The 17,738-nt window shown below is 35.9% G+C and overlaps 1 protein-coding gene across 1 annotated transcript in view; it reads left to right on the top strand.

The window, feature by feature from the left end:
- The window catches only part of SYTL5 (synaptotagmin like 5), a 208,180-nt gene that overhangs the window by 120,414 nt on the left and 70,028 nt on the right, over nucleotides 1–17,738 (top strand). Inside the window, exon 3 of the mRNA XM_019649041.1 lies at nucleotides 561–770. Coding sequence (XP_019504586.1) covers nucleotides 561–770 — 210 coding nt within the window. The remainder of the gene's footprint in view (nucleotides 1–560; nucleotides 771–17,738) is intronic.

Raw genomic sequence — 17,738 nt, 5'->3', positions numbered from 1 at the left:
TGAATAATATCCTTTAAAAATTTTATAAATGAAACTATGATAGTTTTATTTTCATTTTCAATTTTACTTCAGAGCCTGTGGCTCGTGAGCCGCGTTTTGCTGACCCCTGGTGGCTCTTCCGTCTCAAAAGTTTGCCGACCCCTGACTTGAGGGAATTACCCATATTGCCAACTTTGATTTCACACTCTTGACTCGTGTAGTGTATCCAGGCAAGTAAAGAACATGGCACTGTGTATGTCTCTAGATTGGGATTATGCTCCAATGTTTATAGTATCAAAGATATCCTGGAGAAGTAAGAGTATAATGTGAATAAATACTAATAGTAAAATAGCAGTGCTCCTGAAGGATGCCAGAATTGAAAAACAAAGCACAAACATGTTTTTTTAACTATCGATGTCAAAAGATTGTTTATTCTGTAGGGAGAAACTGTATTTTCTGAAAGTATTTGGCTCTGACTCCTTAATTATTTCAAATTGTGTTCCAAATGAAAACATCACTTAAATAAAGATAGCTCTGTTCCTCTGTTTTGTTTTGTTTTTGTTTTGTTTTTCTCCTTCCAGGAAGCTGAAGAATGATCTCTTAGAAGCAAAACGTAGAAGTGGGAAAACTCAACAAGACACCAGCAGAGTCTGTGTCCACTGTCAGAGAAACCTGGGCTTAATATTTGACCGGGGAGACCCATGCCAGGCCTGCTCTCTAAGAGTGTGCAGCGAGTGTCGGGTCTTGGGCCTTGATGGCAGCTGGAAGTGCACTGTCTGTGCTAAAGTCGCGTGAGTTTTTTGCCTTTGCTTGAAAAGCCAGATTTGATGGCTAGTGGGATTGGCATGGAGAAGGCAAGAAAGAAAGAGTATTTAAAACTTAGGGATAGAACGTGGAATTAAAAGTATAGCCCGATCATAGGCTCATCAATGCCTTGGCAGGGGTGTGTGTGTGTGTGTGTGTGTGAGAGAGAGAGATAACAGTATCTTTGCTTTCATAAACTCTAACATATAGTAATTAGAAACCTCACCGAGTGAGGTCTCTGTCTGCATCTGAAAACCACCCATGAGCTTTCTTCTCTTAGAGGCCCACTTGGGTTCACATTGCTTCTCAGAAGGTACAGACCATGCCCCTGAGACATTCTGAGACATTTGTGGTGACTTGCAAGATGAGTCTGAAATACCCAGCTTGTTCTCCAGATCAGCTGAGGGGCAAAGCTGGAGTAGTTCCTAAATTTCTTCTAAACCTAGATCTTGAGAAAGGATGAGGGTTGAGAACCTTCTCATTCACCTTTTTGTTTAGCCTGTGGGAATGCAGTAGCCATGGATTTCACTATGTCAACCTGGGTGCAAGTCAAGAATCATTGCTTTCTAAGTTCAGTTAAACTCGAGCCTATGCATGATGTGCTCTTGACTACTCCCAGGGCCTACCAAACTCCATCGTTTTGAGAAATCTCCCCCTGCATCAATTGGTATGTTTTCTCCCTCCCAAGGTCCCTTCATCTCCCTCTACTCTGGGAGGTGCCTAATAATCTCATCTCAAGGCAACTAACTCCCTGTTGGTCTCTTTTTCTGTGGTTGAGGTGGGGGATGCTGGCATCAGTTTAGGTTGGGTGGGTTGGTTGGTTTGGTTTAGTTTGGTTTAGTTTAGTTTATCTTTTCCAGTCACTAACTCATCCTCTTCTAGGAGTTAAGAGGTTATGTTAGGAGGAAAGTAAATACTTTAGTAGTAAGAGTGAGAGACCTTCAATTTCCAACATCTCTGAATAAGGACTACTGTGTTCTATTGAGGAGTCTTTAATTCAGTGATTGCATTATTTTTCATAAAAGTGATCCTGAATTGAGCAATTCATACTATGTTTCAAATCCGAATTGATATAAGCAGTTATAAAACAAATGAACCAGGGCCGGCCGAGTGGCGCGATGGTTAAAAACTGGCTTGGGACGCCAGAGGTCCCTGGTTCGGATCCCACATATGAGGGCTAGTGACACTGCCCTCCACAGCTAAGATGCTGAACAACAGCTCAACCTAGAGCTGGGCTGCTGTGAGTCGCCGGCGACAGCGTAGTCTGCAGTCCCTGTGGCAGTGGGTTGTCATGTGCTACCGTGTGTAGCCAGTAGCCAGCGAGGGCAGCCGGCAGCTGCAGCGAGTGGCCATCCAGAAGCCGGCGACTGATCTGCCTCGCCCGGGAAGAGCGCAATGATGGTGCCAACTTGGGCCAGTGAAGCAATGTCCTCCACAACTAGACTGAAGAACAAAACAACAGCAATTTGTCTGTTCCCCTTCCCCCAATTCCCCAGCACTGTTCCCATGCCCCCAATTCCCCAATAAAAATCTTTATAAAAAAACAAATGAACCATTTAAGTTAGTTTGTTATTTTCTTTGGATACATTAATTTGCTTAAGCAACCATCTTCAGTCCTTTGTACCATGTAAGTAAATTCCTTTTAGTACTTCTTGCAATTAGCAAACGTCCTTTAACAGATCTGGGGGAGTGAACACTGATGGAATCATTGACATATGGGTTGCAACCTAGCCTTTGTCGAAATTTGTATTCATTTTCTTTTTTTCTTTTTAAGATTTTATTTGGGAATTGGGGGAAGGGAACAGCTTTGGGGAATCGGGGAAGGGGAACAGACAAGTTGCTGTTGTTTTTGTTCTTCAGTCTAGTTGTGGAGGACGTCACTTCACTGGCCCATGTTGGTATTGTGATCATTGCGCTCTTCCCAGCTGAGGGAGATCGGTCGCTGGCCACTGGACAGCCGCTCACAGTGGCTCATGGCAACTCATGCCAGCTGCCGGCTGCTCCCGCTGGCTGTCAGCCACTCACAGTAGCTCATGGCAGCCTGCTGCAGCCCCTCTGCAGCCTACACCGTTGCCAGCGACTCATGGCAGCCCAGCTCCAGGTCGAGCTGTTGTTCACCATCTTAGCTGTGGAGGGCAGTGTCACTGGCCCTCATGTGGGGTCTGAACCTCAGCCCTGCTGCTCAGAGCTGGTGTCCCAAGCCAACTCTTACCCAACGTGCCACACGGCTGGCCCTGTATTCATTTTCTGAACTGTATTTAGTCATCTGCAAAATTAGGATGCAAAAATAATGCTGGATATTTTCCTATGAAATCAAATTATTTATTTTGGATATTTCTCCATATACCTATACAGAAAAGTATCAATAATGCACTTTGCTTTCTACTTACAACAAACATAATACATCTGTGACTGAAGTATGGCATGCAAAAGTCGCTGTTTTAGACCCTGTACACTACTTCTTTTTTTTTCTTCAGCTAAGACAGCAGATGATTTATTGTACACATTACATTCAGCCACAACTGAGAGCACAACTTGTCCAGAATGTCACAGGTTCAGAGCAAAGGATTGTTTTTGTACAAGCAAAGTGGGTCTCTCAAAAGGTGGTCGCGGGGAACAGATGGCGATGGATATTCTAGATCCACTGAGAAATTCTAGACAGCAGGCATGCAGTCCAACAATTTGTTCCAGTGTCCCTGACCTCTGGCCTTCCTCATTTCTGCTCCTGTGGCTTCCACAGGTGCACAAGCAACGGTTTACTTGGACCTCTGTCTCATCTTTCTTCTTTTGCGCTTCAGCCTGGCATTCGCTTCTCCTCCGCTTGGCTCTCATGGCGCGGAGGTATCTAAACAGATGATGTTAAGGCCGAGAGAGTCCTGGACACTTCTTAGAAAGCTTGTTTCAGTGTGGAGTAATGGATTTCTCCAATTATTCTCCCCTTAATTTAGCATTTCAGAGTTGGATATAAAGGCCCTTCCAATATAGTGAAATAATGAGTCGCACAGGAAATGGTAAATAAATAGGCAGAATTTCCTCAATTTCAGCTTTGCTTCCACACAATTTCCCAAGAGCATTTGCCCCTTTCAGCTCTTAGTGACCACTGGAAGACAACAAATCAAATTAACAAGAAGCAAAGAAACAGAAATAGGAAAACTTGGAAAGAGAGTAGTATTCTTGTTTTTGTATGGATACATATACACGTGCCGCTCCCCCCGCCTTTTTAACTAGAATTAACTTACACAAAAGGACACAAGTAACAAGTGTACAACAGGGTTTCTCAATTTCAACATTACTGATATTTTAGGTGATAGGATTCTCTGTTGGGCTGAGAGAACTCTTCTGTGCAGTGTAAAGTATTTAGCAGCATCCTGGGTCTACCCACTAGATGCCAGTAGCAGCCATCTTCCTTTCCAGTTGTTAAATTCCTCCAGACATTGCTAAATGTCCCCTGAAGAGCCAAATTAGCCCCTGGATGAGAAGCAGTGGTGTACAGCTTGGCGAATTATCATAATTTTTGTGTAACTATGACTCAGGTGAAGAAATAAAACATTACTAACATCCCAGAAGCCTTTCCCATTCCTCATCCCAATCACTTCTCCCTTTTTATTCCCCAGCTATAAGCACTGTCCTGCTAACACCATAGATTAGCTTTGGATTTTTTATACAGCTGATCCTCAATTTATGATGGAATTGTGTCTGGATAAACCCATCGTAGGTTGAAAATATTGTAAGCCGAAAATGCATTTAATGCACATAACCTACCAAACATCATAGCTTAGCCTAGCCTACCTTAAACAAGCTCAGAACACTTACATTAGCATATAGCTGGACAAAATAATCTAACACAAAGCTTATTTTATAATAAAGCATTGAATATCTCATGCAGTTTATTATGTGTATTGCTTTTGTGCCATTGTAAAGTTGAAACATTGTAAGTGGAAATGTAAGTCGGGGCCGTCTGTACTTTATATAAATTGAATTATACAGTGTGTATTTGTTTATAAATTATTTTGGTTAGCATTATATTGGTGAGACTAATCCGTTTTTGTTGCATACAGTGGTCATCTATTAATTTTCAGTGTTTTGTGATATTATATTTTATAAATACACACGGATTTATATACCATTGTATAAGTGATGGATATTTGGGATGTTTTCAGCTCTTACAAATAATGTTATTATAAATATTCTTGTGCATGTCTCTTGGTACATACATATGTATTTCTAATGGCTATATACATGGGAGTAAAATTCCTGGGTCATAGAATATGCATATGTTCAATTTCAATAGATGATGCCAAATAGTTTTCCAAAGTGGTTGTGCCAAGTTACCCTCTCACTAGCAATACGTTTTTTTTACCAACACTGGTTTTTTTCTGTTTCTTTTTTTTTCATTTTTGTTATTTTGCTAGGTGTGAGTGAGTTTAATTTACATTTTCTTTGTTACAAATGAAAATCAGAATATTTTCAGTTTATTGAACATCCTTTTTTGTGAAGTGCTAAGTTCAAGTCTCTTGCCTATTGTTTCTATTGGATTGTCTGTCTTTTACTAATTGGAAGGAGTTCTTTGTATATTCTGCATACAAGCCGCTGCTTGTGTTAGAGGTAGCTTCTCCCACCTGTTGACTTGCCTTTTCATTTGCTTAATGGTGCCATTTGATGAGCAGAAATCTCTGATTTTTAGTAACTCAATTTGTTCATCTTTTCTTGTATGATTAGTGGGATTTTTTTCTGTATCCTGATAAAGAAAACTTTCCCTAACTCCCAAATCATGAAAATATTCACCTTTGTGATCGTCTTTCTATAAATGTTATTGTTTTAGCTTTTGCCTTTAGACTCACAATATACTTGGAACTGATTTTCATGTAAATTATGAGTTAAGGATTATTATATTTTAATATGGGTACTCACTTGATGTGGCAATATTCATGGAAAAGCCCATCATTTTTGTCAGTGTTCTATGGTGTCACCTTCACAAATCAAGTATCATTTCTGACCACTCTATTATGTATCTAACATGCCAATGTCACATTGTTTTAATTACTGTAGCTTTATAGTAAAATTTTATATTCAGTAGACTTGCTTCTTTGTTCTTGTCCAAAATGAGCTGACTATTCTTGACCTTTGGTATTTTCATATAAATTTTAGAATCAGCTTAACAATTTCCCAAAACAAACCTTACTGGCATTTTTATTGGGATTATATTAAATCAGTAGATAGTTTTGTGGGAGAATTGACATCTTTCAATATTTGGTCTCAATCCACAAACACTATGTATCCCTCCATCTATTTAAGTCTTCTTTAATTCTTGTCAAAAATATTTTATAGTTTCCTGGTACAAGTCTTATTATTATTACATTTATTTTTAAGTATTTGATTTTTGTTATTATAAATAGTGTCCTTTAAAATTTTTTACTAATTGTTTTGATATGCAATTGGAAAATTCTAATTGACTTGGTTCGCCTGACCTTGTATTTAGCAGTCTTATAAAATTCACTTTTTAATTAAAACAGTTTCTGTGAAGCTTTTTAGATTTTTATTATACACAATCACCTTCTCTGTGAAAAATGTTTTATTTCTTTTTTTGTAACACATCTTTTTATTTTTTTTCTTGCCACATTGCATATTTGTGTTCAATTTTATTGAATTCGGCCTTGTTCCTCATTTGTTTCTTTCCTTTTCCCTTGTTTGGATTTAAATTATTTTTCATTAACAGTTTTTTTATACAGATGCTTAGATACTTATTTTTTTTGCCTTTCTTCTTTTCTAGCATATGCATTTAAGGATTGACTTTTCCTGTTTTCACTACTTTAGCTACATCCCACACATTTTTATATCAATTATGTTTATGGTACACATTTCATTCTATATTCTAATTTCCACTGTGATCCTTTTCTTTAACCATGAATTATTTATAATTGTCTTTCTACATTTTTAATTTTGTGGGGATTTTTTTGTATCTCTTTTTGGTGTTGAATTCTAGCTTAATTCTACTGAAGCCAGAGAACATACTCTGTATGATTTCAATATTTGAAATTCAAGCCAGCAAATGGTCAGTTGTATTAAATGTTTCCTATGTCCTTGGGAAAAAATGAATTCTGCAGTTGTTGATTTGAATATTTTAGATATGTGTCTTAAGTGATATCTGTTAATCATGTTGTCCAAATCTTCAATACCCTTACTGTTATTTTATCTACATATTATATCTGATACTAAGAGAGATATATACTAACCTCTTTCAATAATTGTTACGGATTTTCTATTTTTCCTTTTAGTTCTGATAATATTTGCTTTATATATGTTGAAGTTATAGTCTTGAGTGCTTAAATATTTAAGATTGTGAGATTTTATGGCTGTACAGAAACATTTATAATTATGAAAAGTCCTTCCTTATTTCTAAGTTATTATTTTTTCCTTGAAGTTTACCTTGTTTGTAATTAATATGTCTACAACAGCTTCCTTTGGGTTAGTGTATGCTTGGTAAATTCTTTTTTACCCTTTTACTTTCAACTCCTGTTTCCTTATATTTAAGGTGTGGCTTTTGTCAGTAACATGTAATTTTGTGTGTGTGCGATATAAATCCTGTCCAACAATTATTGTCATTTAATTAGGATATTTGTAGTAATGAAATTACTCATACATTTTACTTAAAATCTGTCACCTATTTATGTGCTCTCTTCATCCCATCTGTCCTATTCTTTTTTTCTCTTAATTTGCCTTCCTTTAGGTTGTGTAATTATTTTTCTCCTCTATTATTTTTACATTTTTATAACTCAGCTAATGATTATGCTAGAGTTTACAACACATATTCTTGATTTATTAAACTCTAATATAAATCAGTACTTTTTGCACATCTAAGACATACCAGAAACTTAAAATCTTTTAACTCCTTTTACTCCCCTCCTAGTGCTATTGTTGTATATTTTAAATATCCATATATTTGGGACAGCCAAGTGGCTCAGTTGGTTAAGAGCTCACTCAAGAGTGAAAGCTCTGAGCAACAGCAGTTCGAGTCCTGGCCCGAGCTGAGCTGCCGCAGAGCTGCCAACAGATGGCAGGATGGCTCAGCTAAAAAAAAATAAATAATAAAAAAAAGAGTAGGTAAATATCCATATATTTATCAATACCTATATACAATTACACAAACACATCTATGTTTGAATTTATTTATACACACACACTTTATCTTAATTTATTCAGGCAGCTATAGCAGCACACCATAGACTGGGTGGCTAGTAAACAACAGCAATTTATTTCTCACAGCTCTGGAGACTGGGAAATCCAAGATCAAGTTTTTGACAGAATTGTTGTCTGGTGAGGGCCTGCATCCTGGATCATAGTCAGTAATCTTCTCACTGTGTCCTCACATATCAAAAGGTTCAAGGAAGCTCTCTGGGGTCTCGTTTATAAGGGCAGCGGTCACCTCCTAAATGCTCCATCTCCAAATACTGTTAAATTGGGGATTATGTTTCAACATATGAATTATGTAGGGGTCAAAACATTCATTCTATAGCATAGTTAATCCCACAACATATTATTATTGTTATTTTATAGTCATTGTTCACTTGGATTTACAACATAGTTACCATTTTCATTGCTCTATATTTTTTGTTACTATATCTCTATGTTTCTATCTGGGATAATTTTCCTTCTGCCTAAAGGGTACCGTTTAGTATTTCCTTCAGTTTAGTGCTGCTAGTGATGAATACTCTCAATTTTTGTTTTTATTAGCATGGCTTTATTTCACTCTTAATTTTCAAACATGTTTTTGCTGGTCATTGAATTCTAGGTTAGAAATTATTAACTTTCAGTAATTTGAAGATATCATTCATTCCATTTGATTCTAGTGTCCAATGTTTCTGTTAAGAAATCAGATGTCAATATATTATTGCTCCTTTGAAGGTAATATTTTTTCTTTGACTGCTTTTAATATTTTTCCCTTTCCTGTTGGATTTTCAACAGTTACTATACCATACCTAGGTCTCACTGTCATTGTATTTATCCAGCTTGGATTTCTATAGTGTCTTAAAAATCTGCACTATTAATGTCTTTTGTTGTATTTGAAAACTTCTCAGATAATATCTCTTCACATATTGTTTTTCCCCCAACTTCTCTCTCCTCTACTCCAGGTACTCCAAATACATATCTTAGTTCTATTCAGCATCTTTCCTATATCTCTTAAACTCCTTTCCATATTTTCTATCTTTTGAATCTCTGAATTCATTTTATTTTTTATTTTTTTATTTTTTTTTATTTTTTTTTATTGTTAGTTTCAGGTGTACAGAACAATGCAATAGTTACCCTTTTCACCCTCACAAAGTAACAACCCCCCTCCCCCCATCCACTGCCCTCCCACCCCCGATATCATGCTTATCTATTACAATTCCATTGAATCCGTTCCCGCACTCTACTCCGTGTCCCGAGGTTATATGTATATATAATTATAGTTGACATACAGTATTATTCAACATCAGTTTCAGAAATACAATGCGGTGGTCAGGCCTCTACATTTTATATATTTTTGTCTTTCAATTATCTTGTCTTTGGCCATGTCTAATTTGCTATTAAATCCATCTTTTTAATTCATAAATTCAATGGTGTTTTTCAATTTTAGAATTTTCATTTGCTTTTGTTATGTTTTCTAACTCTCTGCTGATTTTGTCACTCTTTTCTTGTAATTTCTTGAATAAATTATTTGTATTTTAAAGTCTATGAATTAAAGCTCTATTATTATCTGAGTCCCCTAGGAGACTGATTCTGTTGTTTATTGTTTCTCTTGGTTTTGGTTATATCTTATTTTCTCATGAACAGAATTTTTGATTGATAGACAAATTGAAAAATTGTACAATTGAAAAATTGTAAAGCTTAGTGAGATGCTGTATAATAATATGTATCTATTGAGACTATACATTTTTCTTGTAGTGGGGAAGTAGGATGGGGCCACTAGATAGTCAGTATTAACTTGATCAAATCAAGGATTTAGCTCATTTCAAAACTGGAGCCTCAGACCCTGTGAGAGCTGATCTGTTTTTGGATAACAGTTACTCCTTGTCCTCCAAGGTCTCAAAATACACCTACTAGGTAAGAGAGCCAATTGATTTTATATTTTATAGATAGTGGAAATAAGAGCACTAAGAGGTTAGAAAGTGTGTTAGTAGAATTGGGATAAATAAGTTTGTTTGTTTCTCCACCCAGCTCTTTTCCTTCCAGAACTGCCAAGAAGAAGTTTGCCATTTTAAGGTAATTAAGAAATTGGAACTTTAACAAATGGCTGGCCTTCCAGTTGCAGAGTCTGAAGACTTATAAGGAATTTCTCAAAATATTTTTCCAATTCTTATACATTTTTATTGTATTTGATGCCTAGTATTTAATCATTTCCATTTTTATTCCATCACTGTTGACCCTCTTCTCTACACCCTGGATTCTCCGTTTGCTCAGACATCGGTAACTAGGGACTGTGACTCATGAGCCCTTCAGTCAATCAGGAGTTGCCTCAAGCTTCTGTATGGGGAGAGGAATTTTGCTTTAACTTCTAAATGCCACTTATAATAACTGAAGCATACTTTTCAATACAAGACCCAAGGAGCTAATGTATTCACACATTGTCAATTGAAAGTTTTTCTCATCAACTCGACTGCTAGTCAATAAGGATGGTAACTGCAGTTCTAATTCACACAAAATTTTCTCTAAATCTTATCAACTCAACATTAGTTTATACTGAGAGAGAAACTTTTAATGTGTTAAGTCAATGGAATTTGTAGGTTGGTTGTTATAGAAGCAGCATACCCAAACTAGTACAACCACTTCCTGTGTTTTTTCCCTTAATACTAATATACTATATATTGTACTTACCTATCTTGTTTATTATTCTTTCTCCACTAGCATATAAGCTTTATAACCACGAGTGCAGGGGGTTTTATCTATGATGTTCACTGATGTAGTTCTAGTGCATAAAAGAATATCTATAGTAATTATTCAATGAATATGTGTTAAATGAATAGGTAGATGGATGAATAAGTGAATGAATGAAAGAATGAATGAATGAATAGATGGCAGGATTTCACTTAAAGCATTTCAGGCTTAAGCAAGTTATGGAAAAAAATGTGGTTTCCTTCTGTTAGAAGCATAGGGATACACACACACACACACACACACACAAAACAAAACAAAAAAACATGAGCCATGCTAAATATATTTGCCCTCTGATCAGAGCAAATTTCCAGTTGTTACAGAAAAATATAAAACAAGTTGTTGTCAGAAAGGGGTAAGAATAAATAATAACAAATTGAAGTTCTGTGCCTTCCCTAGAAGATGTGAATACATCAATATGGACCATCTGAATCATGTGTACTTCTTTTATTGGTGAAACAATAACTTAAAAACCCAACCAGAGGACCAGCCGAGTGGCTCAGTTGGTTAAGAGCTCGCTCAAGGGTGCGAGCACTGAGCAACTAGTGGTTCGATTCCCGGCCGGAGCTGAGCTACCACTGAGCTGCCAACAGGTGGCAGGATGGCTCAGCTAAAAAAAAAAAAGCAACCATCCACTTATCCCATTATTATGTCCATTGATCCATCCATCCCTCTTACAACATTTATTGATAACCTGTTTGTGTATTAGGGAATAAGGATACAAAGATGAATAAAACATCGACTACCCTCAGTGGTTTCACAGTCTAAGGAGGAAGGTGAGTTTATTACATTATTATCTCAACAAGAGTAAATTCTGTCTTCATGCATTAAAATGTCCTAAGAAAGAAACAGAGCTTCCAATGTGTGATTCTTATACCTCTGTGACAACAACTTATATCTTTCTGTGATAGCTGGTATTTACATGATGAGTGTTTAATTTGACATATTAAACTTTCTCCTCATTTTTAAACCTGAAAACAGAGGCTATTACTTCGCCAATATTCCAGCTACTAGTCTGTGTGATCTCAGAGACTTAATCTGTCAGTATTGGAAGTATCTTGTTTGCTATTCATGAAATGTTTTTTGAAAAGGAAATGAGAATGATATTTTATTGGCAATGAACGCCCTTTGCTGTGAGAAAATGCTGCAGCGACACTGGGCTGTCTCCATGTTTAATAGACCATAAAATTGAAATTTCCACCCTGACCTCTAAGAGATGAGATGAGTCAGAAAGTGACTCATTCTCTAATCAGTTGGAAGCACAGCCTTTATTGTCATTTACCTTGGATTGGGTAAAAGTAAAGAGATTTTATTGCTGTAGCACTGAACCAATTACAGCAAGGAGTGACGGAGGGAGGCTAGCTGTTACAATGGGCTGAGCAGCCTTTGACATTTTCTCCAACCCCTTCTGATTTGAACAACTTGCTTGCTGTAGATCCAGTTTTACAAATAAGTCTACAGAAACAGAATGAAAGGGACCCTGACACAGCCAATTAGTTCATTGTACTGTCTTAATGAGATATAGAAAATTCCACAATTATGTTAGCTGAGGTAGTGGCCATTCAACACCACGACAGTCATACTGATCATTTTTCCTAATTAGCACCCCATTTGAACTCAGAAAGACCCCGAAGATAAAAGCTACGTGACAGGGAACTAAAAAATGAAATACTTCTAATACGGTATTTATGAGCTGATCTTATATTCATGTCATGTTGTAGCATTTCCTGCTGCTTTGTGTCCTTGTGAGAGTCTGCCTTTTTAAAGAAGAGGAACCTGATGTTTTGTTTGTGATGAATTGGTAATGATTGCTGAAATAGATGAAATGTAACTGAAATAGATGAACTGAGTCTCTGTCAGTAAACGTGAAAGACGACAGCACCGATGGTTGGAACACAGAGAGAGTGCAGGTGGGAATTTATAGTCCTTCGTTATGAAAAAGAGAAATAGAGCCCCTGACATCTGGAAAGTGGTCTGACACTTACATGTAGGCCTTGATGTTGTTAGGAGCTGACCTGGCACTCACAAGTAGGCCATGGTATTCTCCTGTTGGACATAAACAATCTCAGAACGCCAGCATCTCACAAGATCACTCTGCACCCATGATGAAGTGAGACAAAATAACACTTCATAGTCTTGTGTGAGCATAGACAAAAGCGAGGTGTCTGTTCAGTCCACAAACTACAAAACATCCCTCTGTCTTGGCTAATGTGAATGACCTGCTGCTTCCTTACCAATTACAGCTTTGCTAGTCTGCCCTCCTTCTGAATAAAACATATTAAGAAACTACTCATAACATTGCCCTTGCTTCTTGGCATCACCTAATCCACAGCAGATCTCTGCTCCCTTGAACTTTCCACTAAATTACCTGACATAAACCCAAATCCTATATTAAATTCTTTCAAATACCCTTTTATGGAGACACCGGTAGCTCTTCATGGCATGTGGTTTCTTTCCTGTCACTGCAATGAACAAAAATCTCAACTTGTTCAGCCATAGGTGGGTGCCTGGTGATCTTTGATCTGATGGGTATTGACAGTTCCCACATAGTCATTTCAGAATCACCGCTAGTTTAGCAAAATTTCATAATCTAGCTACAAGAGAGAGATTCACATCAGAGTAACCCCATATTGATCCAGAGGCTTTGGGAGTGGTAAGAAGCTGTTTTGACTGCCTTGACATATTTTCAAAAACTTATGAATTACATACAAGAGCCCTCCCCCTCTTTCAGAATGCTTTGTTCACTGTGGTATGGTATTTTAATACCTACATAGACTAGAGGGATTTTTTTAATGTGTAAATGTTATACATATCAAGACACTCTATAAAATATATGGACAGTTTAAACAATAATAAAAAAGAGTACCTGTATAGTTGTCACCCAGTTGAAGAGCGAGAACATTTTGTTTTGCATTATTTATTTCTCTTGCTTTACTTGATGGTTTTACTGTTCTTGCATGTACTCTTAAGTACTAAATTTTCATTTTTGAGTGCTATAGAAATAGAAATCATTATATATATATTCTTTGTGATTTTTTAGCCCAACATTTTTTTGTGACATCTATCCATTTTTTTTCTTTTTTATTATTTTTTTCATTTTGTTGACATCTATCCATTTTTATATTACCGCCACTACATTCATCTTCACTATGCTATCATCCTGTAATATCTATAAGTATCTTTTCATGTTGATGGACCCTTATATCGTTTCAGTTTATAATGTTACAAAAAATGCTACCATGACATTCTTGTACATATGGCCTGACAAACATGCACAAGAGTTCCTCTAGAATGGGGTTTTTAACACTGTGGGTCATGCTGTATTGGTGGGTTTTTCATTAAAATAAAATAGAATAAAAAATGTCAGTATATATATACTTATGTGTATGTGTGTATATATTAATAAATGAGTATACACATATATGTAAATGTGTAATACTGTAAATATATACAAATATGTAAGTGTGTGTGTGTGTGTGTGTGTGTTTATGTTTATGTTTTCTGGATTGTGATATAAAGTGTATTTCTTACTTTGACCTTTGCCAAAAATGTTTGAGAAGACTCCTGTGGGGAGCGTACCTAGGAATGAAATTGCAAGGCAAATACTATGAGCATTTTCAGCTTTACAAGATAATGTGAAATTGTTTTTCATTGTGGTTGTACCAATATAAACTCCACAAGCATTGTATGAAAGTTTTCTTCACAATTATATCAACACTTAGTATTATGAAAATTTTTTAAGTTTTGCCAAACTGGTAGGTATAAATGGATATATTACCATGATTTTAATTTGAATTTTTCTGATTACTAATGAGGTTGAGCATCCTCTCATAGGTTCGTTGGCCTTTTTCTGGTTCCTTTTCTGTGATATGACTATTTGTGTATATTGCCCAATTTTCTATTAGGCTGCTAGTCTTTTCCTTACTGATTTGAAGGTGTTTTTTTGTGATCCCCTTCATCTATTGAAATGCTTTTGTCTTAAAGTCTATTTTGTCTGTTATTCATAAAACCATATCGATTTTCTTTTGGTTAATATTTACATAGTACATATTTTTCTACTATTCGACTTTCAATCTTTCTCTGTCTATATGCTTAAGGTGAGGCTCTTCTACATAGCATATATGCTATTTTAAATTATATATGTATTTAAATATTTGCTATATATATATGCTATGTGCTATATACATAATATATGTGTTATATATACATATACATGCAATGAATATATGCTATATATAATTTTAGAAGTTTAAGCTGACAACATTTTTTCTTAAACTGTAGAGTTTTGTCTACTGGCCTTCATTGTAATTACCGCAATATTTACAGTTTCTATTATTGTGATTACTGTAATATTTGCTTTTATTTATATTATCTATAGACTGGTGTATATTTCTCTCATTCCATTTTATCCTTTCTACTACTGTACATATTATATATGAGTTTTTGTTTTTAGTGGTTACCTTAGAAATCACAGCATTCATATTTAATTTTACAAACCAAGAGTTTTACCCTTCTTCTAGTCAATAAAAGGAACTGGATGTTCTTAAACTCCAAATATCTTTTCCTGGCTTGTATATACATTTTGTCTTATATTTTAGACATATCTTATTTTTTAATTCAATAATTTTGATATTATAATTTTGTTTATATGTCTGTATTTGTTTAGATTTATCCATGTTTTACCAATTCCATTTTTTATCATTCCTTTTTATATTTCAGCTCTATATACCTCCTCTTGAAATACAGTCTTTAGAAGTTCCTTTAGTGAAACTATTGATAATAAATTATCTGTTTCTATTTTGCTGAAAATTTCTTTATTTCACCCTCATTCCTGAACAGTGATTTCTCTGGATATACAATTCTAGGTTGATAGTTATTTTCTCTCAGAACTTTGAAGATATCATTTCACTGGTTTCTGGATTTCGTTATTACTATTGGAAGTCAACTGTCATTCTAATTGTCATTTTTTGTATGTAATCTGGATGTTTTTTTCCTCCATAGGTACAGAGATGTTCTCTTTGTCTATAGTGTTTTGCAGTTTCACTATAACGAGTCTAGTGATTTCTTTTTACTTTTCCTGTTTGGAAAGAGAGAAAGGAATAAATATAGACCATCATCTCCATAAGGCCAGGGTCCTTGTTTGTCTTACTCATGTCTGTACTCTTAGCCCTAGCAAAGGGCCTAACATATAGTAGGGATGCAATAAATAGTTGATGTGTAATGAATACATTTGCAAATAATTCTAACTATTAAATAGTTTCCTTATGAATAAGAAGGAAACTCATATCTATGTCAGCATCTCTAATAATCATGTCTTATCTCAGAGGTCTCTAGTAGTTAATAGAAGAAAAGGAGAAAGATGAATCTTTTGGTTAATTTTTTTTAGAGTAAGATTACCTATTTTTCCCTATAAATCTTAACTCCTTAGATTTAACTTGACTTTTTGTTTAAATAAGCTTCCAAGTGAAAGTTTGAAGTTCCAGAATTTTAATGTTAAAATTAGGGCCTAGAAAATTCTGAATACTCAGTAATCATGAATCACAAATAATGAGTGTAAGTCACTTAATTTCAGTCAAACTCATTATTCAGAGTATGACCTAGAGGAAACACAAAATCTATTTCAAGCCTTGTATTTTTCAAGTATTAGATTGATGTGGCAGAGAACAATATAAATTTTATATTGGGTGCCATGTTTGTTTATTTTCTTTTCATCCCTCCTTTATTCCTATTAAACTACCCCCAACATTCACACAAACACAAACAATCACAGTCCATCATATGAAATGCTACACTTTATTCCTTGGCTTCTATAGCTTTTCTCCCTTACTCAAAACCTTGTTATAGCTGACAAGTATGAGTTCTCATCTGAAAATCTGGTCAAATGTAAAGAGTGTGGACTTTCAGTAGAAGTCCTATTTCTGCCATAATGCCTTTATAACTTTGGGCAAGTTATTTAACTCATGTGAACTTTGGTTTCCTCATCTGTAAATTCGGAATAATAATAGCTACTTCATGGCTTATAGTGAGGAATAGATGGATATATAAATCACCTAGCACCTTACTTCGTGCACGGTATACACTCAATAGGTATTAGTTTCTCATTCTTCTACTAAGCTTTTCATCTACCTCCAGGACCTGATAAGATGGCAAAAGCATAATCCCAAGAGATAGTTCTGATGTCACAGAGCTCAGAAATGACAAATGACTCAAGTGCAACCTGACTCAACTCAGGTTGAGCAAATAAAAGGATCATAGTTAGCGTTCTTACAAGGATAGCAAAGGTAATGACTAAGAATTCTGGGAAGAACTTATTTGTGTTAGGTGTTGGCAGCTCTAGGCATATATGGTAAAGGTGATATGCATACCCATTTCCTGGGGCATGCAGACTGGATGTGTCCCACTTTTCTCGTGTCACATGTGAAATTGCTCTCGGTGTGCTATCCACCTCTCCCTACATCCCAAGAACATATCAAAAACAAAAACAAAAAAATGAGATTTTGACATGCCACTGTTGGGTGGTTTCCAACAACTGATTGATATTATTCTTCTTGTTCTAATTTATTTTTGTGTAAGGTCTTTGTGCTAGTGCAAAGGTTGGCAAATTTTTTAAAATTAAAGTTTATTGGGGTGACAATGGTTAGTAAAGTTACATGGGGGTTTCAGCTGTACAATTCTGTAATATATCATCTATATATCACATTGTGTGTTCACCACCCAGAATCAGTTCTCCTTCCATCACTATATATTTGATCCTGTTTACCCTCATCTACCACCCCCCCCCACCACCTCACCAATTTTTTTAAATGTTTACTTTTATTTTTATTTATTTTTTTAAAGATTTTTATTGGGGAATTGGGGGAGGGGAACAGTGCTGAGGAATTGGGGGAAGGGGAACAGAGAAGTTGCTGTCGTTTTGTTCTTCAGTCTAGTTGTGGAGGACGTTGCTTCACTGGCCTAAGTTGGCACCATCATTGCGCTCTTCCCGGGTGAGGCAGATCAGTCGCCGGCTTCTGGACTGCCACTCACTGCGGCTGCTGGCCGCTCAC

This window comes from Hipposideros armiger, unplaced genomic scaffold (genome assembly GCF_001890085.2).
Source record: "Hipposideros armiger isolate ML-2016 unplaced genomic scaffold, ASM189008v1 scaffold_7, whole genome shotgun sequence".
In the NCBI taxonomy this organism is placed as follows: Eukaryota; Metazoa; Chordata; class Mammalia; order Chiroptera; family Hipposideridae; genus Hipposideros; species Hipposideros armiger.
The sequence above is the reverse complement of the archived record's forward strand: the minus strand, read 5'-3'. Positions and strand labels throughout refer to the sequence as shown.